The sequence below is a fragment of the Varroa jacobsoni genome, unplaced genomic scaffold, assembly GCF_002532875.2.
Source record: "Varroa jacobsoni isolate VJ856 unplaced genomic scaffold, vjacob_1.0 scaffold_355, whole genome shotgun sequence".
Classification (NCBI taxonomy): Eukaryota; Metazoa; Arthropoda; class Arachnida; order Mesostigmata; family Varroidae; genus Varroa; species Varroa jacobsoni.
The window spans coordinates 166302-193579 of NW_019213257.1; the positions used below are offsets into that span (position 1 = coordinate 166302).

The window sequence follows — 27278 nt, forward strand, 5'->3', positions numbered from 1 at the left end:
CTCGTGTTGTGAACATAGCTTTTTTTGGCCTTTTGATATCTGCTGTTATTTAAAATGAGCATTTAATCCTCAAAAGAGGAGTAGCATATGATTCAAGTTTACTATTCAATGTCGTACTTAAAATGTATTTATCTACAGTTCTGCATACGACAATGCCTGGACGGAAAATGAATTCGTGATATGTAGTGAATGTAGCCTGATCAGTAATTAAATTTAATGTTTAAATTATGTCCGAATTATAATATTAAGGAATCCGAGGAATATATATATATATATATATTGATGACACTTTCGATGTAGCTGATGGCTTCGTTAATACTTCATATAAAATTGTGGTGCAAGCGTGCGTAGACGGGTAAAATCCAGCGCTAAACAACAACAAAAAAAATTTTTAACTTACTTTTGCGAGACCTCTTTGGTCGTCCCAAAAATCTCAGTGACTTGGATAAATACTTCCTGCAGATGTTAACACTATTGAAAACTAGGTCTTAGCAGTAACAGTGTAGATAAACCATCTTCCAATAAGGGGTCGATACAATGAGATCTCGGCCTCTGCGTTACAGTTTTCCAACATAGTTACTTTATTTTGCTAGAAAATTTCATGGAACTGTGTACACCTCTCACAAAATAAGGCAAATAAAATATGCAGAATATAGCATGAACAGAGTTACCGCAGCATCTACTAAGGACTCCGTAACAATCTAAACAGTTTTTGCGTGTTGTCAATTCCACCGAAAGTTTTACATATCCCTAAACGTAGCCGCTTAATAAGATTGACATAAGATTTTATACTTTAACTTGTATCTCCAGTGTCGATTATACGCTACTATTAAATTGACTTAGCACTAACTGAACAGCTCAGCAGTTCGGTTAGAAAAGTTTGCTCAGTACCACAATATCTATATATTTCTGTGTAGCCCGAGCAGTTGGTGTATATAGAATCTGAATATATAATTACAACACCACTATTTACCCATATGTATGTATATATATATATATATATATATATGTATATATATGTAAAAATCACACATTTCAAGGTGGTCGACTTAATGGGGATCGTTACGAAGATGAAGTATCATACGACTTGAATGAAGTGTTGGCCAGCTGCGAGTAAATAGCTAACATCGTTTACGATTTGGAACAAAAATATATGTCCAATTGAATCAGAAGCCGTAGTCACAACAAAACATAGATGACATAATCCACATAATTAGACAGTTTATTTAAACGTTGAATATCTTACTACAGTATCATGAATAGTAGTGATATTAGAGCGTGTTAGAACATGTTGCAAATACTGTACAATAATAGATAGTTTGCTAAATAATACTTTTGAAAATACGATGCTCCATAAAGTACACATCATAAAAGAATAAGATTGTATGAATCATTATTATTACTTTCATTATGTTAAAGTTGCCTTCTAAGTGAGATCTGCACAAGTATACTAGGCGATTCAGTACAAAATACATAAAGATGACCTTATAGGCTTTCAAGACATGTTCTGAAACTTTGCAATACGATTCTACCTACTTACTATAAAGATCATGATTCATTGAAGTTGATTGTACCACACGAAAGTCCCATGGGACTTTTTCCAATATCTATCTATATTACAAAGAAACGCATTGAAGCTGATTACAAATACTGTACGATAGTACGAAAATTTACTAAATAGAGGCTTTTATGCAGCATAGAACGATTGGCTATATGGAGTGCCGAACGGGTCAACGATGCAAGTTTGTGAAAAATTATGTTGAACCATAACAAAGGGAAGAATTGTTAGAATGAATAATATAATAATTATAATTTTGTGTATTATTTGCTTACTATATGAGTAAAAAATCTTATTTGTAGAGATACGTTTAACTTGCTCTTGAACGCCAATATCGTGCTGCAGTTTCCGGGGTGTGCGAAATTTGTCAACAGCCCTCCACTCACGTTTACCTACAATATACACATACTATCAAATATCACATCTCTAACCAAACCAGCTGCCCCATCCGCCTGCTTTCGTCTCCGTAGGTGGAATCGCGGCATCGGCGGGCTCAGTGCTTTCATTGTGTCCCCCACTAGAAGTGTCCGTTATACCCCAATCATCAACAGGGGCTTGTTTCATCGGTGTTGATGACTGTGGCCGGAGGTAGACCGAGGCCAGATCACCGATTATCTTCTGGGCGACCGAACGAACAGCTGGATCCCTAGCCGCGTTGGTAAGAACATCACTGACGGAGTTCGCTGGTAAAGCCGAATTTGTTGCAGGGTCTAACTGCTCTTGTTGCTGTGAGCCGAACATCCAGGAGACGAACATCGAGGCCAGAGCTGACGCTGGTCCTGTCGTTAATGTAAGAGCTGGTGTCATCGTTGGCCGAATCACGGGTTTTCGTACGATCGGTCGTTGGGTTGCTGGTTGGAACCCGCTCTGGGACCGAGTTTGTGGCTGAACCTGCTGTCGTGTAGCCGACTGAGCAGTAGATTGCTGTAACGTCACAGGCTCTTCCTGTTCAGCCGTCTGGTGTTGCTGGGGCGCCAGCTGCAAGTAGTTCTGCTGAGTCACAAGATTCTGTGATCGTTTCAGCAAATCGTCGTCGACATTCTCTTCTTGCTGCGGTTGAAGTGGCAGTAAACTTATAGGAATGCCTGTGTCGAGTACTGGTTCTTGGTTCTGCTGCTCTTGTACAGATGATTTTACCATTGCGTCGACTAAAAACCTTGTGAGCTGCATTGTCTGATCCCACGAGGGCAGATACCACGTTGATTGTTCCGGCTCCTCAAGTTCGTCAGTAGCGACAGCCTTTGATCGAGTTATGACAACGGATATGAGCAATATCGCAAAAATTACAAACTTCATAATAAGAGCCATTTTATCCAAGACCATTCTGCTACGGACGACGGTCAAGACGAATTCACAGATACACCGTGCAAAAGCTCGACTCTTGCGCCAGTTGAAGGCGCTTGAAAGAACCTAGAGGCGCTATGAGATGCAATTTTTAACGTTAGTTTTGGCGATGCAAGCGCCACATGTCGAGTAAGGGTGATGAGAGAGTTGAAACTCCCTTGATTAAGAGAAGCTTCTCGGAACAATAGCTGATGTGTTTGATGGGCGGCCCGATAGATTAAGTAGTTTCTGGACAACATATGAGATCTGACTATTCAATTAAAAACGCCATTTTTTCTGCTTTCAGTGAGCATACTGGTAAGGACAACTGCGCCTGAAAGAAAAATGCATTGCATTGTATACAACACCAAAAATTGACGACTATGGTCTAATCCAAGAAAGTATTGGCTAGTAAACAAGGCAGAGACATTGTTAGAATACAACTGTACATAATTTCGTGTCTATTTCTTGCTTGTTGTGCTTAAAACTTGATGCATGTGCCAGTATTCTCTTACTAAATTAAAGATTTCTTTTTCTCTGAAATTGTTCACAAAACTACTGTATAAGATTACCGTTAGTATTCCTAAAAGGCACACCGTAAATACTGCATTCAGTTATCTAATCTTATAGAAACAAATCTGCCAAATATAATTGCTATCCGCATGCAGATATCATACCTGACACTAAATTGGATTCTTCCAGCATACTACAAGCGTTTATAGAGAGACTTTAGTGAGTGGAAAGCAAGCAAAGTGTAATAGCTCGCACCGGAAATCTTCGCAAGAATTCCCAAAATACAACTTCTCTGTACATGTTCTATAGTTACGGTAAAGCTCGTTGGCTCAGAGTTTCGCAAAGGCCTTATAGTCATAGGAGAAATGATCGGCCAATGCATCAACTTGTTTCTATAATACAACACCTGGCCGATTTTTCATTTATTTTTTTTATACTGACAAGCATGTTACACTGAAAATTTATCATTTACGTTTAAACGCAATGTCTTCCGTTATAACTACGGTTCTAGTAATCTCATTGTATGACCATGTCTATTTGATAATCGAATACGGGACAAGGGGTACTTTTTTTTTGGCTGAACATTACATGAAAACCGGCACACCTGCATCCGATTTGAAAATCCGTTCGATTTTTTCCATTCAACGCTTTGCTGTGATCAGTTTGTTATTGTCATCGTTCGTAGCCATTATGCAGAACAACTGAGCCATATATTTGCATAGGTAACCTTCGTTCGGAGCAAATTATTTACAAAACCGTACAACTAGAACCGTACAACTTCCGCTTTGCCATAATAAAACTAACTGGTGTTGCCTTCGTATTCGAATTCGCACGATGTCTGCATAAAAGACGAGAAATCACTAAGCATTATGTTAAGGACCGTATGCAGATACGCTAAATTTAGAAAATATGGACCCAAAGATTCTCTGAGCATATTTTTTAAGAGATCTCAACAAACCCCGCCGAAAAAAAAATGGAAATACCTGAACAGATTGGACTAAGTCGTTTTAATTTTATATAATATTACGCTGTCTTTTGTTGCTGATTTTTAGTCAACATTTTACGTTTTTCATTTGGTTTCACTGTTTTATATATATATTCAAGTGATTTCAAATTTTGAATTGCTGCGCTTAATGGTCGCCTGGTGACTGAATGAAAGCCAAAATGCACACTAGTCCACAATTTATAGATGTCTATAGATTTACAACTACTCAATGATATTTATCATACATATCAGACTGTAAAAATAACTACTCAAGTTTATCTATAAGTTAAAAGTATCATCGTTGTGAGAATATTACAGATGTCATGAACAACTCAAACGACCTCAATGTAGAACGTTGGTAAACCTAAGCGGTGGTTTTAAAATAAAATTATCAAAATAAAAATTATATAAAATGACTACTAAAATTTGCTGAATTTTAAAGCCTAAAACATAAAGTGGTAGTAAGCAAAGCGTACTCCTCAGTTTGCTCAATATTTTTTTAACGACAATCTACAGTGTCCCACAACTCTCTGTAGCTTTGCTCAGGTGTAAACTCCTGATTCTTTTCGCCCCACCTCATTAGAGTTAACTCATACTTTGCATTTGAGAAATTAACAGTACCACGAAGTGCCAAGCCTTGAATCAACCCTTCACTTCCTTTGTGGATCTCCCTTTCTCAGAGAAAAGCGCCGTAGTAATGTGTTTGTCTACTGCACTATAGAACGCGTATTGTTCTAGGTTTAAAACTAGCTATAGATACATTTCGTTTTCTGCTCAAAGCCAGATGTCTAAGGCAATGCCTAACGCCGGTATCATACGCCAAACCCGAATCATTTATTTATACGATAAGTTCCTCATACAGCATCGTCAGGGTAATGTGTGGTAGACTTACAACGCTTTCATCGACAGTTGGAATTCAAAATATCCACTAAAAAATATTATATAATATGACTGACCTCTAGGAAAAATCTGTAATGCTCTGTACAAATAATTGATTAGTTTTTCTTAGCTTATTGAAGCTCACTTTTTGCACTTTTTTCACACATGTAAACTTCTAGCATACTTGTTTGATACTTTCGTCAACGGAGACACTCTCAGACTAAATTAGAATTTTTATACACTGCTACCCTTATCCTAAAATGTTTTTGGTTATATATATATATTCAAATACTGGCCCCTGCTCCTTTGTACGAATATATATGTAGATATATATATTAACTGCATGTACCTGTATGTACGAGAGAACGTAGGCCAATGCTTCTAGTCTTAATAACGACACATAAACGCACATTATTATATATTATATATATATTATTATATATTACATTTATCAAAAGCGGATGATTGATATACATATATTACATGCATAGTATATGTACCTACCTTGGTTAATACACTCAGTGAGCTCTTACGCAAGCCCGCGCCCAGACTTCCATAGAATAAGCCGTTAAACGACGGAAAGTCTTCAAAAACGATGGTTGTGACTAAGTTTGGAGAAGCGGTTGATTAGCTCGTTTAGACCAGCTGACAAAGTAACAAATTTGAATTGTTGATTTGAGCAGTATTTTTTTTTGTTGTATTTTTTTGTGGTAGAAGTAGCTTGTTTCCAATCGTTGTTCGAGGTTAAACTGTTAAACCGGCCGGCTAGTGAGATATAAAACGTTCTCTGAGTTAGACAACGTCAAAGTCGACAACGTTTGACTAGCAGCGCGAATACATTACTTAGTGTTTGTGATAATTATAGTAGTTTAGAGTATTTACAAGAAAATTAGTTTTATATTATCAGTCAATTACGATATTATTGTCGTGAAATTGATATCATTTTAATCAGCTTCAAATGAGAGTCAAACAAGACCCACTTGGGTTTACATGTTACACAATGCACGTTCCCTTGTAGGCGTTCAGATTATGGTATTGTGGGAACAAATACTAGTTAAATTTTGATTTCTAACTTACGATCTTTGTATCTACATTCTAGCTATCTTGAGTCCAAGGTATTAGGCGCTAATAAAGTTGGCTTCATTCAAAAGGCAAAACAGCTACAAAATTAGCACAGTGAAGATCTTTATAGCTTATTGTTTGGGAACGATTTCTACTGCAAAAACTAGTGCGTTTTCCTGGTGCGAAAATGTGTTAGTAAAGTGAGATTCCCGTTTTTGTATATTGTTCTATATCAACGTTCACTCTCGGCCCATAACAATTGTCTTCACAGACAGAAGGCGTTTTCTCAGCATCAACATGGTTTTACTATATATTCTACGCAAGGTCCGTCGAAAAGAGCACGAATTGCGAACTCTGGTTTTAGGACTCGATAATGCAGGTAAAATGAACAACTATTACAAATTCGTTAGAACTCTCAATTTAGAACGTGTATTGCAGATAGCTTAATTTAAAATAATTTATTCTGTATTATATGAATGCTGCATTCAGGTATTACTTGATCTACTGTGATTACTGTGGAATCCTACAAAACGTGTCGACCAAGTGTATTGATAATTATCGCCTAAAGCTGATTTCTGTTGACAAATCGTATCAGTCGTCTACTTGTTGCTCCTGCTTCTAGGTAAAACCACTTTGTCGAAACGACTGCTTGGAGAGCCGCTTGACGTAATTGCGGCAACGTTAGGCTTTAACATCACGACACTGGAGTATCGTGATTACAAGGTAGCTTACGTCTCATATGAAGAAGTGAATTAGCACTGTAAGATTCTGAATGGTGACTGATTTTACTTTATTGAAAAATGAATTTGTACGGCATTAAAGAAAAACAATTCTATGTCTTTCTCCACTTATATTCTGTTAATCAGTACTTGCGCTAAATGCCTTACTTTTCACCTATCGTATGTAGCTTTTAGGAGGTTTGCAATACTGTAATCTGTCACAGTATTCCTTATTAGTCAGTTTAATACAGTAGCAATAATAGAGTTAATAATAATAATTCTGTAAGCCGGTTTTCGTGATTGTATCTTCCACACGGGCACATAAATTGTTGCATGTAAATATATCAACGTATCTATTGCAGTAACTCCGTATGGGCCTACGTGGCTTCTCTGTCCAAGTCATGCTTGTAGTATAAATTCTATGGGCATCCAGTAAATATTTGTATCACCCCTGACGAACCTTGCAGATTAATCTTTGGGATGTTGGCGGTCAAACTTCGTTACGCTGCTATTGGCGGAACTATTTTGAATCGACGGATTCGATTGTGTGGGTGGTGGATTCGGCTGATAGAAGAAGATTGGACGATTGCGCTACGGAATTGCACGGGCTGTTACAGGATGAACGACTGCTTGGCGCCACACTGCTTGTACTGGCTAATAAGCAGGTGAAGTGGTGAAGACCTTGTATGCGTCTCGTAGTTTAATATTCCTGTCGAGAATATTCGATGTAGGATGGTATATATGAAATATAATCTTCATATATGTTTTACACCTATATAAACATTTGTCTTTGTGAAAATTAAAGAACCGTAAGGAAGTAAATAATGGGAATGTTGGGTTTCAGTGCATTCGTCATTATCAGATGGTATCAACAGTGGCCAATAAAAGTGCTCTAAATACGGTTCAAAAGCTGCTAAAGCCCTGTCAGCCTTCAGACCTACATGTTTTTGTATCAACGAAGACAACTGTTTGTTTTTTTTTTATCTTATTGCAGGACCTACCTGGAGCCCTGAACTGCATGGATATAGCGGAACATCTACGGCTCGAGTCTATAACCTCGCATCATTGGCGTGTTTTTCCATGTTCAGCGTTTACGTCAGAGGATTCGCTTCTTCAGGCTATTGATTGGATGCTAGATGACGTTGCGTCGCGGGTACTGTCACTTAATTAGGAGAGACAATTTTTTGGCCTATTTCTATGTTGAGGCGGACACAGAATCATGCCTAAATTCTTTTTCTGAGGCCGGACAAGAAGGAAGACCTATTCAGTTGTAATTCATTTAAACAGCAAAATTAACCTTCCAAGCTAACACAAAGCAATAGTTGGATTAGAACGACCTCTTAAAGTATGTAACATGAATCGTTAGCTGGCCGTCAAGTGACGTGAGTGAAAAGCAATATCAATTTCGAGCTTAATTTGTCTTAAACGTTGGATAGGAATAAAGGTCGGTGGTTCCTAAGGTACTACTGTACAGCTTGTGATATAGCTCGTAGCACATTTTTTAAAATATGTAGAACTTCAAAACTATGGCGCTTACCGTTGTCTGATCAATTAACAGTAAGAGGCAGTCTCTAATGTGATAGAGTAAATTAACGACTGAAAGAAAATGTAGCATGTCTGTACAGAGAGTAAATCTAAGCCAACATTGTTTAGCATATATGAAGGGCCGGTTCGTACCGAGTCAGTCATTTCCGTTGATACGGGGATCTAGCTTATTGAATCACTGTAATGTAGTCGACATTACCGACCAATATACCCGGACCCTCGTGACGATCTCGGTAATATAATGATCCCATTTGTATACATTTGCCTCGAAGACTACCCGATAGGAGTCTCCTGTGTAGGAAAAACACTTCTTGTGGATTCGAAACCTCTTGAGCATTACCATGGAGTCAGATGAACTTACGTTCCTGTACATAAATCTCCTACAATAGGACTCAATATATTCATTTTAATAAAGAAATTTTATTATGATTATGCATGCTATCTTCTAAGACTTCCTTTAGTTATGTTTGAAATAGGAATGACTAGAATGCGGAACGTAGTACACGCTGATAAAAATTATCGAACATTTAATTAAATGCAGTGAACTGCCTTACGCCTCGCGGGACAGATACCGGTACGGCTTTTAGGGCCCTAATTGAGATTCCTGTCCGCAGTCTAATTAATTTAATTAGTTATGGCACACCTATCTCTTGCGCTGTTTTTCTTTCCAACAAGACTGAGCGCTACGTAATATTATTGATGGGACCCGTATTAAGCCAAAAACACGTGACAATAAATTTTATTTTTAGAAAGCAGTTTCGGTAAGCGCGGGAAGCACTCTTATGTTAAATGCATTATAGACAGTTCTCGGAAATTGTAATATTCGTATCTTCCATTTTTAATACGTCACATTTCCCGTTTGGCATCGTGTAATTAGCATCTGCATTGATAAGTACGTTCTCAAAAACAACCAAAGTAACTAAACGAAGCTTGATTAAATCAAAATCTCTTCGAACCAGAATATTTACCAAACTGTTGCTGTAATTCAGATCAAAGTCTATCTTTTTAAATGGATCGTAAGGAATCATGGATTAATCTTTTCCGCCACAGATACGTAAAAGCTAAATGTGCAAAAATGTAGATGCACAAAACTATGTACTTGTCAGATTTTACGGTACAACTAGCCTCTTCACCATTATTCAACCAGAGATTGACAAACTGCATTATTATTTCGAAGGTAATATGGCGCAATAGTTTTATGAATATTGTTCCGTTAGGGGTAATAAAAGTATATTTGATAACAAAAACTAAATCTCTTTTCTGCATGAATTGCCTAGAACTCTGGTGAGCATTATATCCATTATTTTTAATCCTATAGGCAATAGGAATAAATATATATCAGGGTAAAATTTGATAATTAAAAATATACTTTTTAATTATCAAATTTTATTTAATTATTAATTAAAAATATAAAAGTATACTAAGTATTATTAAGTTCTCAATATTCGTAAGAGCCTTATGATTTATTCTGGAGCTTTATAACAAAAGATCTTCGTAGCTCTATTGCTCACATTCTTCATATGGGAAAGAAATGAAGAAAATATTCAACTAGCGGAGCCTATTTAATTATACGCCATCGGTAATAACAATAATAGTAATTGTGTGTCTAATTTCAAACTAGATACTTCCGTTCGAAGACAGCTCGATTGAAAATTGTCGAAATTAATTTAATCTTCTGCCGTTTTCAGATAAATAAGATGATTATTGCACTAAAGATGAAGCGTTCAATTCTAAACTTCTTTAATCAATTTTAACCTTAATTTAATGGCTATGAATCGATTTATCGCAGTTCAAAGACTGACTCTCTAGCCGCCTAGAAATTGGCTATAGGTTCATCTTAAGACATACGCAACGTTTTCGATAACGATGTAAAGGGATTAAAAATTGAATACCTGTATTAATAATGAAATACAGATACAGTTTTATATTTTCATACGTAGATGATGTTCACTAAAAATGCCAAATAGTGTTTCAAGTTCACCTGTAATTTGCTAACCTAGGCTCAATATACAAGTCACGCAGAGACATCCGGTTAAACACCAGGTTTTTTAACACGCTGCCCATCTACGCTTGGGACAGCAACCCTTAAGAGTTCGTTTTAATGCGAAATGCTAGTATGACCATTCAGGTCAATGCGTTTGTGCGATCGAACTGTTTCTAGTAAGGTCAGCTTCTTCTCAGACATGCACTTTTTACTGAGCAACCCGAACTACTGTTTTCCTGTTCATTAGTGTGTTATCCTATTTTACTATTTGCGCGGATTCAGTTTTAGCCAGTATTTAAATGATAGCTATTTGGTACGCTATTTACTGGGCGCCAGGAAACCGCGCTTATCTTGCTCGTGACCGACAAAACACTATGTTTATCAGAAAGTAAAAAACTCGCGATTTTAGGAATGTTCACACCCTCAAGTAACCTTACGACAGTTTATCTCAGTTTCATAGTTTATGGGAGAGTTCCTACTTTAGTTGATTTCATTCGTTGACATGAGCTACCTAGACGAAACGCAACTGCTATCATATATTCATATTATCCGAAGAATTATAATAAACATATGGAGTATCTTTTGCTTAAATTTTTGTTTGTTCACACGTTAGGCACATAGTTCTTCACTTTAGGCTTTCATATGGAAGTACGTCTAAGAAAATTTTACTTAGATGAAATTCAAAATCGCTTATGATGTAACAGAGGTTGTTTTAGTTTACCTTTTTCTCATCATCTTAGACGTAGTTAGTCATTAGTGTCGGAGTTTATCACGCTAGTCTTAATTGTATTACATAATTATGCTAACATTAACTAAAGCGATCAACGCCGAAAAATAGAAATTTTTAGATTCATAGATGGTGAAGCTTATCAAAAACAAACTATAGTATACATCCGATTTGAACATATTAACAATATTTGACATATAACAACAACTGAATATTCAAACATTAACTGGATGTAATATTACAGGGTGATTGTTATGCTTCGCTAACCTAACGCTTCACGACTAAACGAAAATGGATGAATTAAAAATAGTCTTCTTTTCATTTAGTAAGAAATGTTAAAGCTTAAGTTAATTTACTTATCAAGCATATAATTAAGTGTAAAGCAAAATATCTTACCCCCAAATAATTTTTGCATATTTCTTTTTGTTGTTTCTCAGGCCTGACGCTGAAGGTATCTACCTCTATTTTGTAATTGAGCACGTCGGCCCTGGTGAGACGAGCCATAGTATATGTGTACGATATCGTTTCACCTGTTGACACTCCCATTCAAAATCGTCTAAGTAAAGGCTACCTGTTTTACTGGTCAATGACGAGCTTTTTCTTGTATCGTATCTTTATATTGTAAAAAGATACTTCAAATTGGTTAACCGTAGCATGCATTTATACAGTTACTTCTTTGAGTCTTCAACAAGCATGCGCTTGTTCCGAATCGGCAGACTGGTTTGGAGCACGCCATCGCAAAATTAAAATAAAGTGTGGGTGCTCTACAAGTGGTAGTGCTTGATCCACTGTTAACGACGTTTTTTTGCTTCGTAAAGTTCATCCTGGCCTAGAAGTTAGAGAGCTTAGCGCGTCAGTGTGACATAGTTCTGTTGATTTCACCCAGACTACGAGACTATGCATTTTAGATAATATTAAAATTTGCAGAGGTTCCTGCCGAATAGACGCATGTACAGTTGGTCTCATTAGCGTAAATTTCAACACGAAATGAAATTACGCGCATGCGCGGAGACAATCATTGTAGTAACGCAGGATTTAATGAGCGAAGATAAAATTCTACGTTTCGCAATGCATCATTTCATTCGGCAGCTTACTACTTACTAAAACAAAGTATCCGTTATATAGTTCGTAGAGTGTGTACCAGATCGGTTGACCAAACCTTAATTGCGTAAGCCTATTGAGAGAAACTAAGTAAAAACCATATTATTTAGTGGTACAAAATTTTTAACTAAACTTGCGTAATGGCACAGATCTTTAGGTGCTTTATAGTCGAAGCAATTTCCGCTAATCAATACCAAACGACCTCATCCACATCCATACTTTAGACGACCTAGCAAACTGCGTGGCTTTAACACTTTTACATATTAAACCATTGAGCTACATCAAAGTCGATACGAACTTGTGAAAGCTGCATGTTTATGCATACTGCAAATCATAGGCGTCATTTTAATACCTTTCGAACATGTCAGTTGTAATTGCAATGGCCTAACTAGGTTTTCCAAAGAACTTGAAATATGAAAGAAAGCAAGAAATTAAATAAAGCTACTTTATTTTCTTTAAATTGTCAAAAATCACACGGATTTCACTCGGATGGAAATATAGATTTGGTTAAGACAATAAAAACGCCGAAGAGAGTATCCGTCATATTAAGCCCTCCTGAGTAACCCGATCAGTCTAGTACATGTACATTCAATACATTTCGGCACATCGGCGAGTTTTACGCCGATGTGCTCGAAATCTGCCACGTCGCAGTAAATACTTGCATGGAGCTCCTCCGAGCGACCTCTTGTGAGCGAGATTCAGCTGAGCTCAATAATTTGTTGTCATAAGTTGCTGAGCGTCCCATTGACGTAGAAAATTTTTAATAATAATATTTGGCGTATTTTCACTGTTTAACAATGACAGGCTCTTTATACTGCAGGATCGTGTCCATCAGTAATCCGCTCCGAAATGACACGTGTTACATCTGGTCCTCCTGCAGGGTATACGGCATCGCTTGAATGCGTCTTTGACAGTCGCTCTCTAAAAATTGTCTGCTTCATATTTTTGTCGTGAAATACGGCACCATACGGTGGCAGACTTTTATGAAACGCGTCCTTGCATTTTGGTCCAGACTGCCATTTCTGTTCGAATACGATGTTGTCTTGATCGTCTGGGCCACCTATAACGTACATATAGTCTCACTAGTTTCGTCGAGCTGATTATCGGTCTATAGACCGACTAAGAGTGCTCGCCTATTAGAAAAACTGATTCCAACACAGCAACTGAAAATGATTATGAAATTTTTCATTTGTCATCGCTCTTGCGTGCGTTTCATCTGTGGATATCGTAACAATTCGATATAAACTCTTATCTGACAAGCAGCATTATGTCTTTCACGTACAATTAATAGTACATATCTGTATAATCAATGTAATAATATGTTTCTTATGACAACGAAAAGTGGGATAAGGAACGCTAATTCATAAATCCATCTTCTACTTAAGGCAACAGCTACAAAGAAGAAGCAAACTATCTCATGGGCACGATATATTTCTGCTAGTGTCGACAGCGATAGCTCACCAGGGTTGACGACTTGAACGGCTTGGTTAGTATTCACTATCGGTGTTGCTTGTGAAGGCTTCCGTGGGTAAGCATCACGTTCGGTGTTTAGATGCGTGTATGGCATACGGTTGGCTTTCCATCGTACGAACATGAGCGCAGTCCAATAGCCCATAGCTAAAGTTACTATACTGAACAGTACGAGTAGAGGCCAAAGATCGCGTTGAAGAGTTGCCTGGACCGACGGCACAGGTCCACAGAAGAAATTGCTACAATAACTTCGAAACAGCATAAAATCGATTCCAAAACTCAAAGGTTTACAATATAGTAGTGGCTAAATCTCTGCTATTCACTCTGTAGGTTTTCAACCGTATCCGACGGCCTTCTTACGTACTAGATGGTGACGTCTGTTCTGTCTGCCCTAACTCCAGAAACCGTCTGCCTGCTAGTTCGCCGCCAAGGGTAAAAATCTGTGTATTTACATTGGGTTTCACGAAAATTAGAGTAACGTATTGTCTTAGAAACTTACCCTTGTTAACCAGCTCTCTACTGAACCACCTTTCGCCTGTACTAGATAAACTGTACCATTTGGGTCGAGTAATCCCATTCGATGATTCATCGTTTTCGATAACTTTTTACACTATTAGCATTCAGAACAGACGGAGGCAAATGAAAACTTGCACGCTATATTTTGTCGGAACGTTTTTCCTTCTTAATTATAAGTTCGTTGTTTACATGGATCACCAGCCAAATTAGTTCGTGGGCCAAATATACACTAGAAAATGTTTGTTTCCGACATAAGGGGAAGTAGACGTCCTTCCTTAATAAGTGAAATGTTTTATACTCCTCTGAGACACCGGAACCGCAAGCTGCGTGGCATTTTAGGGCCAAGGTCAATCAAGGTACAAATGTTTTCCAGTATTAGCTCTTCATGTCATGGGGATAGAACCAAGAAGTTCTGACTTATAACGGCTAGCTGGTGTAAGATACTAAGAGAGTAGGAGTTTTTACAAGGACCATGGAAAGCTGCGCTCTTAAGATTAGAGCGCACATGCGGACTTCTAAAGATATACGATGCAAATTGGCTAAACAATATTTGACCACCAATGGCAATTATTGATTCATTTATATCGGACGAACCTTTAGATCAAAAGTAACCATGTATTGAAACGTAATGTAATTGGTGTTACTTAGCTCTGTTTACCGCAGCAGAGTCTAAAGTTTCAATCAATCATTAACCAATAAATAAATCTATACCCTTTTCGGTGGATCTATCGGCTGAACCTGGATTTAGACCATAAGGGTAAAAAACCTCTTCAGGGGCCTGAAATGTGGTGTCCAGTTGATGTCTAGATAATGTTAGCGCAGACACGACCCTTGGGGTCGGCTGCGGGTGACGCGGGTTTGATCAGTTTACTTGTCTCATACTGGTAGCCGGAGGGTGACGCACTTAACGTTTCTAAAATGACCCCGAAAAATCACATGAAAGAGTTGATTACAGTGAGGCAGTGCGATCACTCGGGAAACCAAAACCAGGCTTTAATGAAAACAATAGGTGTAATTTCCTAGTTTGATCTTCTATGTAACTCCGCTTGCGTAGCCTATAGTGAAATTTCAAAAAGAGCTCACTCTTAGGAAACTGACGATTGAAGGGATGCATCAAGGTATTACATCCGTTCTGCATCGCCTCGACCTTTTCGAGCTTTACCAAGCTTACAGCATACGTAGATTGTTATGCCGGAACTACAGCGTTACTAAAACCGGCCTTAAGCCTTACTGCATTAACGAATCTAAGGACAGGGTAAATCGTCGTTAATTAAAAGCAGATACATATATTTGCTCGTAAATATCCACATACAACTATATAATAGAGTATTAATTATTTGTGACTGTATGTAATTACAATAAGAGACAAGAATAGCTAATTTACTGGGACACTGTGCACAAACAATATGTGAACACTTTTGATTCGTTTGTGTGCCGACACACATATTTGTTATTAAATGATATTACAAAATAAGAGATGATATCTGATTGATGAAATACATAACAAATTCGTATATGGCCAACAGTCGCTGGAAATGTATGAAGAAATATTTACTCTAACTGAAATTCATTGATTGTTCGATCTATCAACCTGTTAGTATTGCATGTAATTCACAGATGGCCTTTGACGACCCCTGCGTACCGTAAACGAGGACGAAACCCCGATTGCACCCGGATCGCGTTCGATAAAAATGTATGTACTGCGATAGGCTTCAGCTCATTTGGATATTTAGGGTTATACACAACAAACTGGAAGGCTCATTACCAACTGCTTGTTGGTAGTCATTGCCGTGTTTGGGAAGGTCAGCAGGTAACAGCACTGCGAAGGATTATGATCACAATACGTGGACCGGAGCTGATAGTCTTCGAACGGCGCAATCTAAATAGGCCCTGAATAGAATTAATATGTGCATCCACATATGTACTACACATAAATAAAGCGTGGCAGGATGCTCATAAATAGTACCCCACCCTGTCTAGGACGTTGGTGAATTACACTGTTAGATATTGCTAGGTAATAGGTCAACGTTGAACCATGATGTTGCAGAAATAAATTTTTTCGGTAACTGCCAAAGTAGTTAGTAATTATTTATACGACGAGTATGCAATCGTTTTTTAGTTTCCCACATCTTTATTGTCGAGCTGGTTTTGTTAAAAGTAAAGGAACAGCGTACTTAACCGTCTGACTCTTCGTACCGAGCGTTCCTAGTTATGTGAGAGGTGATTAAAAGTTGATGGTAGCAAAAAAACTACGTCAGAAGATGTGTAAGTTCTGTTAGAATCCTATCGATCACTGAAGATATTTACGAAACTTTGACGCCTTTCAATCAAGTCTAGACAAAATGTGCGCTGTTTCCTTTCTGTTACCTAGAATAATTGTCATAATCCAAATATCTACTTCCAATGCGAAGAATGAAATAGACTGCACCGACTGTTACATTTGAAGCTACGGAACGAATTCCGATTTGTCTCCCCCAGGCCTGCGCAGCTTTTAAAACACCCGGTATAAAAACGTGATTGGAATTACTTCCGTTAAAACCTCCTCAGAGTAGTCGCAGAAATCCTCATCTTTTCCTAGTTTGTTGTGCTATTTCCTTTTCAACTGAAGGTGCTTGAAAACAAAAAACTATAGATCCCCAACGCAGTACTAAATATATAAATAGAGTGTGAAGGCTATGACTTGGATGGCTAAGTCTCTGGCTGGAACAAGGAGACCAGGAGATGCTGCTTGCTAGCAGCTCCTGGTCTCTTTCTACACAAGCTATGTAAACAAAGAAAGTATGTATATATGCATCTTGAGAAAGACCGTTGTTCTAGCTAGGTGACTTTCGAATCGCGTATGTCAGCGTTCACGACGTTTGAAAGCTGAAAGGTGGCAGCAGTAGACGTGCTGAGATCGTTGGAAGGCCTTCATTCAAAGTCAACATAGAGTACTTTGATGATGCGTAAATTTTCTGCAGACGACCACCGTTTCCTTACGACAAAGGCACAAGTGTTAAATATACACAGGAAAAAAATTCTGCGGTTTCTGGTCAATATGCGCTATGAAACAAATTCTGTCGTTTCCGCATCGGGTAAAACCGATGAAACTCTTACAAGAAATCTTCAGGAGACCAAATATCCACCGACTGGCAATTCTAAGCAACCAGTCAAAACAAGCTGGCTGATGTTTGAGTGCCGCAGTTATATACACGAGCTCGTACTAGATGGAATGTTTGTGTGTGAATGTGGGATCATCTTTGAATGAACCATAATTTAGTCAATAATATGGGTTTGACATTGATCATTTTTTTTTTATTGGCAACTATTTCACTATAATATAGAGAAGTAATATACACACCATTCATAGCCATTCGATTGTTTGCCAGTCAATCTATAACTGATTGAAGTAGTTCCACCTACATTTATTAGATGCGTGACGATACCGTGCCTCTTTAAGGGCTCAGTATGTTCATGTCAAGTACCTGCCGCAAAAATAGACTTCACTGTTGTTTTGGTGTGTTATCGTAATCCAGATTGCTGGGTTCAAGGTAAAACATCTTTTGATAGCAATCTGAACCGTGCTAGACACCGCGTAACGAATCACTTTATATATTTGTAGGCGAAAGCAGTCTCAAACTGACTGGTGTAAGTCGCTTTTATAGAAACGTTCATTTGTTAAGGCTGACCGCACGAAACCTTCGTGCTTCGTAATACCCAAGGGCCTAAAATGCATTTTACCTTTGTGTTCGTCGATGCACATATCTACAACACAGGATAACCCTTTAGAAAAGGCGACCAACTTTGCCATTGCTAAAGGGAAAGAGAAGTGTCCTCGAAAACGGATGGGTTTCAATCATCCTGTGCTATTAGACGGTCCAAATGGTCTTACATGATATGTGGATTAGACATCTTATAAGTTAGAAACTGGACGTTAGCAGAGAACACGATGAGATTCGTTTTTTTAGCTTAAGTTGTTTTTAAAGCTACTTTGATTTTCACATTGGTATCTATACATCGCATAGTAATCCCGCAACAACTTTGACCTAATTCAATGTGTTGTCGCTACCACGTCAATTATAGTATCGGCCCTCGTTTACATTACTTAATGTTAGTGAGACCTTAAATTAAAAAAAAAAAAGCCCCTCTCTTGAAAAGACTCTCCGATTGAGTGACCCTAATCCAAAGCAGATGCGCAACTCAGTTGAACTAAACGTACTCTACGTTATCGTGTTTCTGCTTTGCAGAAACCCTGGTCTTCAAATTGGATCTGGGATATCAAGATGTACGTCGATGATAACATATGCCCAATGCAGGATGTAGTGAACGAAGACGGTTCCCTAATGTTACGTACTCCAAAAAATGCTACCTGTAGGTTATTAAATCCGTTTCCGCAACGAGACCAATGGACTGATCGCGGTGAAACGAAGCTTTTAAATAAACCTTTCGTTAGAAGTTTTACGGCATTGAAATGAACTCTGTTATCGCTCTCCCCTAGGCTACAGTACATTGGTCAAGTAATATTTGACACCCACTATCGAATAATGAGTCTTGAAAGATAACATTACGTATATATATATATAATGAGTAAAAGTTACGGTTAAAATATCGGTAAATATTTATTTTCTGTTAATTATATTGCATGGTGATACGAACCATTTGACCTGGACCAATTAAAATCACAAATTTATATGAGAACAAAATAGAATTTTATCTTTAACATAAAGCTAATGATACGTATCAGCCTTTGTAACGATCTTTATAGTCTAATAAACCTTTATTTGATTACCGTCAATTAACTATGTCAAGATTTTGTTCAAGGCAAGATAAGCTAGCCAGAAGATCGGGCTCCACTCACAGCGGCGTTGCCTTTACGTAAACTCTGCGTATATCTATATGATAATAAATTTTAACGCGTTTGCCCGGTCCTGAATCGTGATTCGAATCGAGTTATTCTCTTCAGGTACGACTATACTGATAACACACGCCCCGTAGACAACCTCGTCTACGAATCATAGCGCCTTTTTTTTTCCTCAAGTCTTTTTGTTGTATTTATGACGATGTAAATTTTGAGAGTATTCCGGACCTTACAAGTAGAAGAAGCAGAATACAAACTGTGCTCACGATTTGCTTGAACGAAACTTCTATGAGTATGTTAAAGTTACTCGCTCTGCGTTTAGTTGACCTACGTACCGCAATTTCGAAGAACATTTGCGTTCGTAGCAATTATTGTTTCCAAACATATTCGTACGCACATTGTCGAGTCTCCCAAAAAATGAAGATGATACTTCCAAAATTTTCGCTTTCAGATGTGTAAAGGAGATACATCACTTAAGACTTAAAACGCTGCCGTCGTCACTACCAGAACATTGTCTTTCATCACCACTCTGCCCCTTGCAGTTACACCTCTGCGGTTGCCGCCATCGCCGGGCAGAAAAAAAACTAATCTTGACTTTAGAAACCTATCATTTCTGAGAGACTTTTCACTCAAGAGACTTTGCACAGTTCAACGCAGGAGGTCAATGCAAAGCTCGAGCGCATTCAACCAGTTTATGTAACATTTTATTTGCGACTGGTCCTTAATTTCTAATGCTGGATTTAGAGCGTTATGAAAAACGTGAAAATGGCGTTTTCGGTCGAATAAGGACAAAGACGCCTTCTACCATCTAAGAACGGTGCCGATCTAGGCCCCACCTCAGCCAGTGTCAAGGGTCATTATATAGAATTCGTAAACTGCGTCTAAAACGATCATTTAAAGTAAACTTAAGGTTTCAAGAATTATCTTTCGCCCTTAATATTCAGGTGCTTACTGGAGGTGTCGAAACCTAGCCTGAATCCGGTGTATTTGTCGATGACGCTAGTCGAATGGTTATGGCCTTCGCCGCTATGTTTTTACGGTATAGATAACGTGGTAAGTTTGGAACGAATAGATTAAACACACAGCTGTCGCAACCAACTTTTTGTACTCGATTTTCTCTAGTTAATAGCAAATTTTGAGAAGATTTGAGCTTATCGTGTAAAATTTGTATTATTCAAACCTTCACGCCCGAATAATTTGACTCCCTGTCCTCGTATGGCTACGGATTATAAGTACTTTCAGGCATATAACAGGCGTCGACCGTTTCAGTCACCTTACCTCCACCAACCAGTGCACGAAATCGTTGCGACTCCGTAAATGACGACCGATTACGTTTTTTTCACTTTCGGACAGAATGCACCTCTCCCTAGAGACAGAATTTTCGTCGTTTCGAGTCGGAGCATAAGTGCTATTTTACTTGTAGCGGCCTTAGACAGGGGGCTTATTTTGGCACTCCACTTGCAAAGGCTGGCCAATAATTTCGAAAAGATGTACGCTTTCGAATATATCGTGTTTGAAAAGAAAACTCTGTTTCGTAGAGTGTAAACCCGAGAGAGATTAAGGCTAAACTTACAATTCGTAGTCCGAACTCTTTTATAGATTTGGGTTGTAGAAGTACACAGATGCCGCATTATCTACTTTCGCCATGCGGACCTTCGCGTTTTTAACGCGGGAGTATGTGCTTTATGAGTCGGCTTCATAGAATGCCGACGAACGTTTTTATTTACAATACTTTTTTTGCAGTGTTAGCTTTCCTTAGCATTATTTTTACGTTCCTGAATTTACTTCTCCCGATGTATTGAATTTTCACTTCATTCTGCGCGCGATACGTACTCGCTAATTATCCTTCTGAGCGCGTAACGACACTTAACCGTCTCTGGGATCTACTCATCCTTCTATATTCTTCATCTATATCCTTATAATGACTTCTCGTAACGAAATTTGTTTGTCCGAAATTTCTTTGTTTTAGCGCATTGTCCCACGAGTCGCAAATTTTTCGTGGACATTACTCTCAGTGCTACGAACTATACACATTTTCCGATTGTTTAACTTACGCTGAAATCGAGTTTTCGTTAGATAATACGGTTCCTAATTGCGTGCTTTAAAAGAGCTCCAAAGGGGTAGCGATCTGAATATTGAGTTTGTTACACTTTCGTTCGAACAGAAGCAATTGAAGCACCTGCGATTATTATTAACTTATAGACTATAAGACTTGTGAGGCGTGAGGTGAGTCGTACGTCCGCAAGAACGAATCGTGGAAGTTTTGACTTCGTACAACTTGAAGGGCAGAAGCATTCGACAAGTGCTGATTATAATTAGGCTTCCTGCGAACGTAATCGAACTTTTAAGGTTATATTAGCGGACTACGGTATTTATCTGGCACATGATTGTCTGAACACTTCTCGATACGCACGTAAATCTGTATGGAGGAACTTGATTTCAGATATCCTCATTGTGACCGTTTGACGAATGCATTTGTGTAAGCATTTGGCTATTCACAGCCAACACGGTCATTGCCTAGAGTTGCCGATACGTCTTTGAGAACACGAGGTCAAATCGAGATAGCATTCGCACCCTGGCGTACGCTCGAAACGTACGCGGTCGCAGTTTTGAAGTAAAAGCAACTCTGAAACAGTCTGTAAAAGAAGGCAACGAAGCGTTGTGAATTAGTTCAAAACGAAGCACTTACATCTTGTAAAGCTCGACTTAGCTGATTTTCTCGTTCTGAAGAACAAGAACATTTTGCACCGAAGGAGCCATACAGCTTTTTCAGACCATAGCTTTTTAACACTGTTTTTCTGATGTGATATAGAAGATGCATCTGGAAAAAGATGAATATTAATAACTTGACCAATTATAGGTCACATAATAATAACAATAATAATAATAATATGAAGAAATCTATGTTATTGAACTGTTTTTTAATGCGAATATTCGCAGTTTTTGCGTTGTTGTTTATCAGACGATTTAAATAAAAAATAGGTGAAGTCTTGTGGCAGTTAATTAGAGCCGCACAAACGGACCCTTGACAACTTTCGTAGGTTACACGCTCAACATCGAATGGTGAGATGGAATAGTTATAATATGGAAGTTAAGGTTGTGCCAGGGCTAAGCCAGGGGTTGCTGGCTCAAGCCCAGCCAACGACGCGCCACATGATAGACGTAGTTCAGGAGTTAGTTCAGGCTGGAAGCAGCGCAGGTCGGATCCCTGCGCCTCATAGAAATGATACCGAAGAGCGGGCGCTCTAGGACTGACAGCACAATTCGCTTTGCTCGGTTCAAAGTAAAGCTTCACAAGACATAAGATATCCTTACTCGAGTATATGTAACAAAAAACGCAAGCAAAATTCGATGATAAGGTTAAAAACCATGGGACCTTAGCAATTAACCAGACCTTATGTGGACCAGTCAGTTCAATGAGGTAAATATATACCCAATAGCAATAAAAGTAAGTAAATGACAATTCTGTAGACACGTTTCGTTTTCGTAAAAGAGGAATGCCCACAAATACTAATGTCTATGCTAGAAATCATGTGTGTTTGTTGGATATAAAACGACTTTTAAAGTAGTCGGCCTGGGTTGGGGTGTTTTATGGGTCAGCAGATTTTTATCCTGGGAAAGTCTACGCGGATAGTCGAGCAGATTGATCAGACACTTGTCCTTAAGGGTCAAGTTTGCTTTTTACTATAGAGCGTAATAGTAATTTAGTTGGTCGTCAATCGACGCCAACTTCTCCAAAAAGACGACCCCGTACCTCCACCAACATCGTACGCATTCATACATATGCATGATCAATATTGAAACTGTACATTCAACGTGCGTTACATAACAAACGCGCTCAAACTTTGTTGTGAAACAAGTTATTAGAGTCTACTTACCTTAGCTGACCGCTATCCGATGTTGCTTCTGTTACAAATACAATTAGCTTTTAATAAAGTAAAATACGTTTAATAGAAATACATATGCCAGGCGAAGCGTACGAATGGCGCTCTAGTTTGAAGTAACTGAGTTCATGGCCGAGGTAAGTGGGATATATGCCTTTATCGATGGCGGATCTGTCACCGCAAACCAGGATACTCCGAAAGACAACAGAAAACCTTAATCATCATTTCTCTCACATCCCGGTAGATTCTGATCTGCATATGAAGAAACGACAGAGACCGTATTGCATTAAAATATATACAAATTGGAAAAAAATCCTGTGAACGGATGTTGTCCATTGAAAATATAGAGTAGATTTCTAACGATCTAACCTTTTATGTTGTTCCAGCCTTCACTCAAGCTTTTGTAATTATAGGTCTAGTTGTGAATCATTTGTGGTTTCGGCGACGTAAACAAGAATTCAATAAATGAATACTGTCGAGTCTTATCTCCTGTGTTACAGTTCAGCACTGTTTCAGACGGTTGGTCTTCTAATGCTAGGCAAAGTTCCCGTCCTTGATTTCGAACTTAGGCCACCTCACGTGTCCCAGTAGGTAAGCAGGCTAAAACAGTCTAGATTTGCAACCTGGAAACAAATCGTTCGGTGGTGAGAGGCCAGCTGTCCATAGCAATGCTTAGCGATGGTAACATATAGTAATAGAATCATTTGAACCATTTTTTAGAAGAACTCGAAAGTTGTTGGCAAAAACGTAAGTGTTCCCAGCCGCGTCTCTATCTCTGAGTTCAGCTATTCTCCGAATACTCTAATGTGTGTGTGTTTTTTTTGCAAAATTAAACTAACCACGTTTAAATCATATTCAAGTCAGCCGTACGTAGAATGAAGCCGTTTCACAAACGTTTTGTCGAAAGAGGTTCGGATAGAATGTCTCTGCATGAAAAGATTTCAGGTGTAACCCTCTTTCTATCCACTAGTTGAATGAAAATGGTGGATAATTGTTTCGCCTGCCAAGGATCTACTCACTATCGATAACGCTCTAAGCATAGAGACAGGGATAATTTCGAAATTACTGTGATTGAACTAAGTCTCATACGATGGCAATCTTAGTCAAGGAAGTAGATGGATCTTTCTGGACTAAATGATAGGCTAGAAGAAAACGTGCTCCACACAGTAAACAACGGGATTAATCCAGTACTGAAAAGTCGGTATAATGCTATTTACAAGAAGTCACCACCCACTGTGTGTGTTATGGTCTGTAAAGCCTAAAAGAGGACCTCTGTCTACAACGTGTAACCACGATATGACCAGCTACAAGGGCGACTTTTATCGAATACTGTTTGTTCGTAGATTGACGTTGCTTAAGGAGTTACCCTTGAGGAACAAACATTTCCCCGCGTAATTTTAACATTATATGCTTATTTAGCATTATTAAATGTTGGAAGAGAAGACCTAAATAATGATCTTTTGCTAGTAATATCCACGCGCGGATTCTACCCTGAACTACCTCACATACGTTTAAGTCTAAGAGGCAAATATTTCACGACCGCATCATCAAGAAATTAACTACGAACAGATACTCGCATATATCTAAAAAAAGACATAACCAAATAGTAAAGTATGAGAAATATATTAAACTCACTATTTTTCAGCCACTATCCCGTGATGCTGACCTCACGCAGTGCTGTAGCAGTTTACAATATAGCTACAATGACCATGAACCATCGTATCTTACTCGAGACTTAGTTTTCGTGTAGGAATAATAATGCAATCGACGGCGTTCTCGACTTAGCACAGATTAAAACATAAATCGTTCGTGACGAGCTTTCAAGAAGAGTATTTAGTACAGTCGGTCATTGCAGTTCTCTCTCTACTTTAATTTTCTTAATTTCGTCATCCTGCACATTAAACTGCATTCACTAGTTCGCATAGAGAGGAACTTCCTGCAATCAGCCCCATATCCCCTACTTCCCTTTTTCGTTATCCTCTTATAACATAGTGTCGTCCTTTCAACAAAAATAACTATTACTATGGTGAATGTTACACATTTTTTCTGTTTAACTCTTCGGTCGCGAAAACAAAATTTGTGAGCATGCTAGGGTATGATCGGTATTTACTCAGTCGACAAAGGGCCGATACATAGGAGCATGAAGAACTGCTTATGGCTATCACCTAGCGACAGTTACACTGTGCGACACAAGCGACTGTCCACCTACTGTGAATTCTTGTGGGACGTATATCTCTTTTTGTTTATTTCCTTTCGCCCGATGGACTAGCGGTGATAATTCGTAATTCCGCCATGGCACTCTTAGGCATGTCAAACCCGTTTTCGCGTTTTTTTTTTCTTGCTAGGCAGTAATGACTGATTGGGCCAAGTTTCAAAATTATTCTAGTTGGTTCTGTTATTTTACTAAACACTCTTCCAAAGCATGCTCTTTCGCGGTCCATTATTCTCGTACGGTTTTTGTGAACATGAAGTGGAAACGGACAATCACGATATTACGCCGTTACGTCTCATAAATTTCCTTTCACGCATGCATACGCGTATATTGAGGATGTAACGCAGCGTCGAGACATGTAACAGAACTCGCTTGAAACTGGGAAGCGTCTTGTACCTACAGTCAAGTCGGTGCGGGCTTTTTGTATAGATGCTGTATTTTTTTTTTGTTTAGATTTTTTGTCGTAAAATTTCCGTGGACTAAATGCCATCGTTTTCGTAAGCGTTTGGCAACTGACGTGTTAACAAACCTATTGAAGTATTTATTGCTCAAATACTTACTCATCGAGATATAGCTAGTGGACTGGGCCATTCTGCCGGCTTAACTAGGGCGATGTTCACTCATCTAGTCAGCAAGTATGTCGATTAATTTTACGGAAAAAGAAAATTTAACCCCTGGGGACAGTGCGAAGGGGTCGCATTTCTATAGGGAAATTGTGTTTAAATAGATCATGAGATATCTATGTTGACGGACGTATAAACGGGGGCTATAGCTATACTGAGTGTTTTCATAAGGAGTCTTTTAGTAGACACTTGAGCTAAGAGCAAAACGAACGTAATGTCTGACCCATCCATGTCTCCGCAGACTTGCATCAAGGTTCCAGTTTTCTATACTAAATTGATAAGCTGCATGATTTAGGTTTATGTTGTTCGTTCGTAGAGCACATTGTGATGATAATAACTACTATTGCGTTTATTTGTGGGAAAAAACAACACATCCGAAATTTAGAAAAAGCCAATAGAAAACTTCTTAGGATATTTCGCTGTTACAAGTGAATTCGGCGGAGTTTGAAATTAAGTGATTTTTGCACTAGTTGAGCCAGAGTGACAGTCTTTTACTACCCTATTTTTTGCACACTTCTTGTACCGCTCTGGCAGTCCTTGTATTGGCACATATCTACCATTGGCGTTCCCATGTGTACTTTTCCTATCTATCGTTTCTCGAAGTAAATCCACAGTAAAATATGCTCATCCACTGGTGTCCATACTGTGCTCGCACGGACTTGGATCAGAAAGGTAAGTATCGAGGCTAAAGTTCGGTACTCTTTTGTTCAATCCAGAAAAGAGGTTGGGGCGTAGTAATAAGATCTGGCAAAATCGGTGACAAATCATCTCGACAATCTTACGAAGTATGCTCTAATCGCGCTATTCTACTATACAATGGTACATTATTTATAGACTTGAACTAATGATCCGGTTTTGCAGTAACTGTATGTAGGTAGCTTATGGCGGAAGTATGGTACTGAAGCAGATATTAAGGCGTATCAAAAAAATATGAAATAGTGTGCTAATTTCAAATTACTATTATAATTTCATACTAAATTTTAACTAAGCGTGTCCACTTTTACAGCGGTACCTGCAGCTGAGCATTGCATCAGACTGAGTTTATACATAAGACTGTAAACTTCAATTTTCCTTGGGTTTAATATGCGATTGAAAGATTATCGATGAAAATAATACATGTTGACAAAATGTACCTATAATCGATCTTTTGCGATTTGTTTTTAACGAGACCAGTTACCGTAATCTTTGGCGATGCTTCTCTGACTGCCAACACCATCTATTCTATCATTACAATTGACTTTTTTTTAACAGCGTTTTTACAAAAACAGGTTAGTTTAAGCTATAAATCATGTAAACTATATGCATATGTTTTTTTTTTTGATCCTTTCAACTGGTATCCG

General features: G+C 38.3%; 3 protein-coding genes across 6 annotated transcripts; 1 reads left to right on the forward strand and 2 right to left on the reverse strand.

Annotated features, from left to right (window-relative positions):
- The first annotated feature begins 1051 nt into the window (after positions 1–1051).
- On the forward strand, positions 1052–9016 carry Arl2 (ADP ribosylation factor-like 2). 4 transcript variants are annotated; one of them, XM_086967979.1, is made up of 5 exons: positions 1052–2216; positions 6592–6699; positions 6943–7043; positions 7507–7704; positions 8034–9016. In XM_086967979.1, exons 2-5 carry the CDS (start codon positions 6618–6620, stop codon positions 8208–8210), a joined length of 558 nt encoding a protein of 185 aa, XP_086824105.1. In that variant the 5' UTR covers positions 1052–2216; positions 6592–6617; the 3' UTR covers positions 8211–9016. The 4 variants fall into 4 exon arrangements, with proteins under 4 accessions (XP_086824105.1, XP_022687552.1, XP_022687551.1 ...); XM_022831817.2 differs by lacking the exon at positions 1052–2216 and adding an exon at positions 5818–5911; XM_022831816.2 differs by lacking the exon at positions 1052–2216 and adding an exon at positions 5918–6106.
- LOC111259660 (uncharacterized) lies at positions 1985–5020 on the reverse strand. Its single transcript, XM_086967986.1, has 2 exons — positions 3559–5020; positions 1985–3215 (listed from the first exon to the last, which is right to left on the reverse strand). Exon 2 carries the CDS (start codon positions 2879–2881, stop codon positions 1985–1987), a length of 897 nt encoding a protein of 298 aa, XP_086824112.1. The 5' UTR covers positions 2882–3215; positions 3559–5020.
- A 3817-nt stretch (positions 9017–12833) lies between the features above and the next one.
- On the reverse strand, positions 12834–16482 carry LOC111259651 (uncharacterized). The gene is made up of 3 exons (XM_022831823.2): positions 14366–16482; positions 13858–14071; positions 12834–13456 (listed from the first exon to the last, which is right to left on the reverse strand). Exons 1-3 carry the CDS (start codon positions 14453–14455, stop codon positions 13206–13208), a joined length of 555 nt encoding a protein of 184 aa, XP_022687558.1. The 5' UTR covers positions 14456–16482; the 3' UTR covers positions 12834–13205.
- Positions 16483–27278: the final 10796 nt, after the last annotated feature.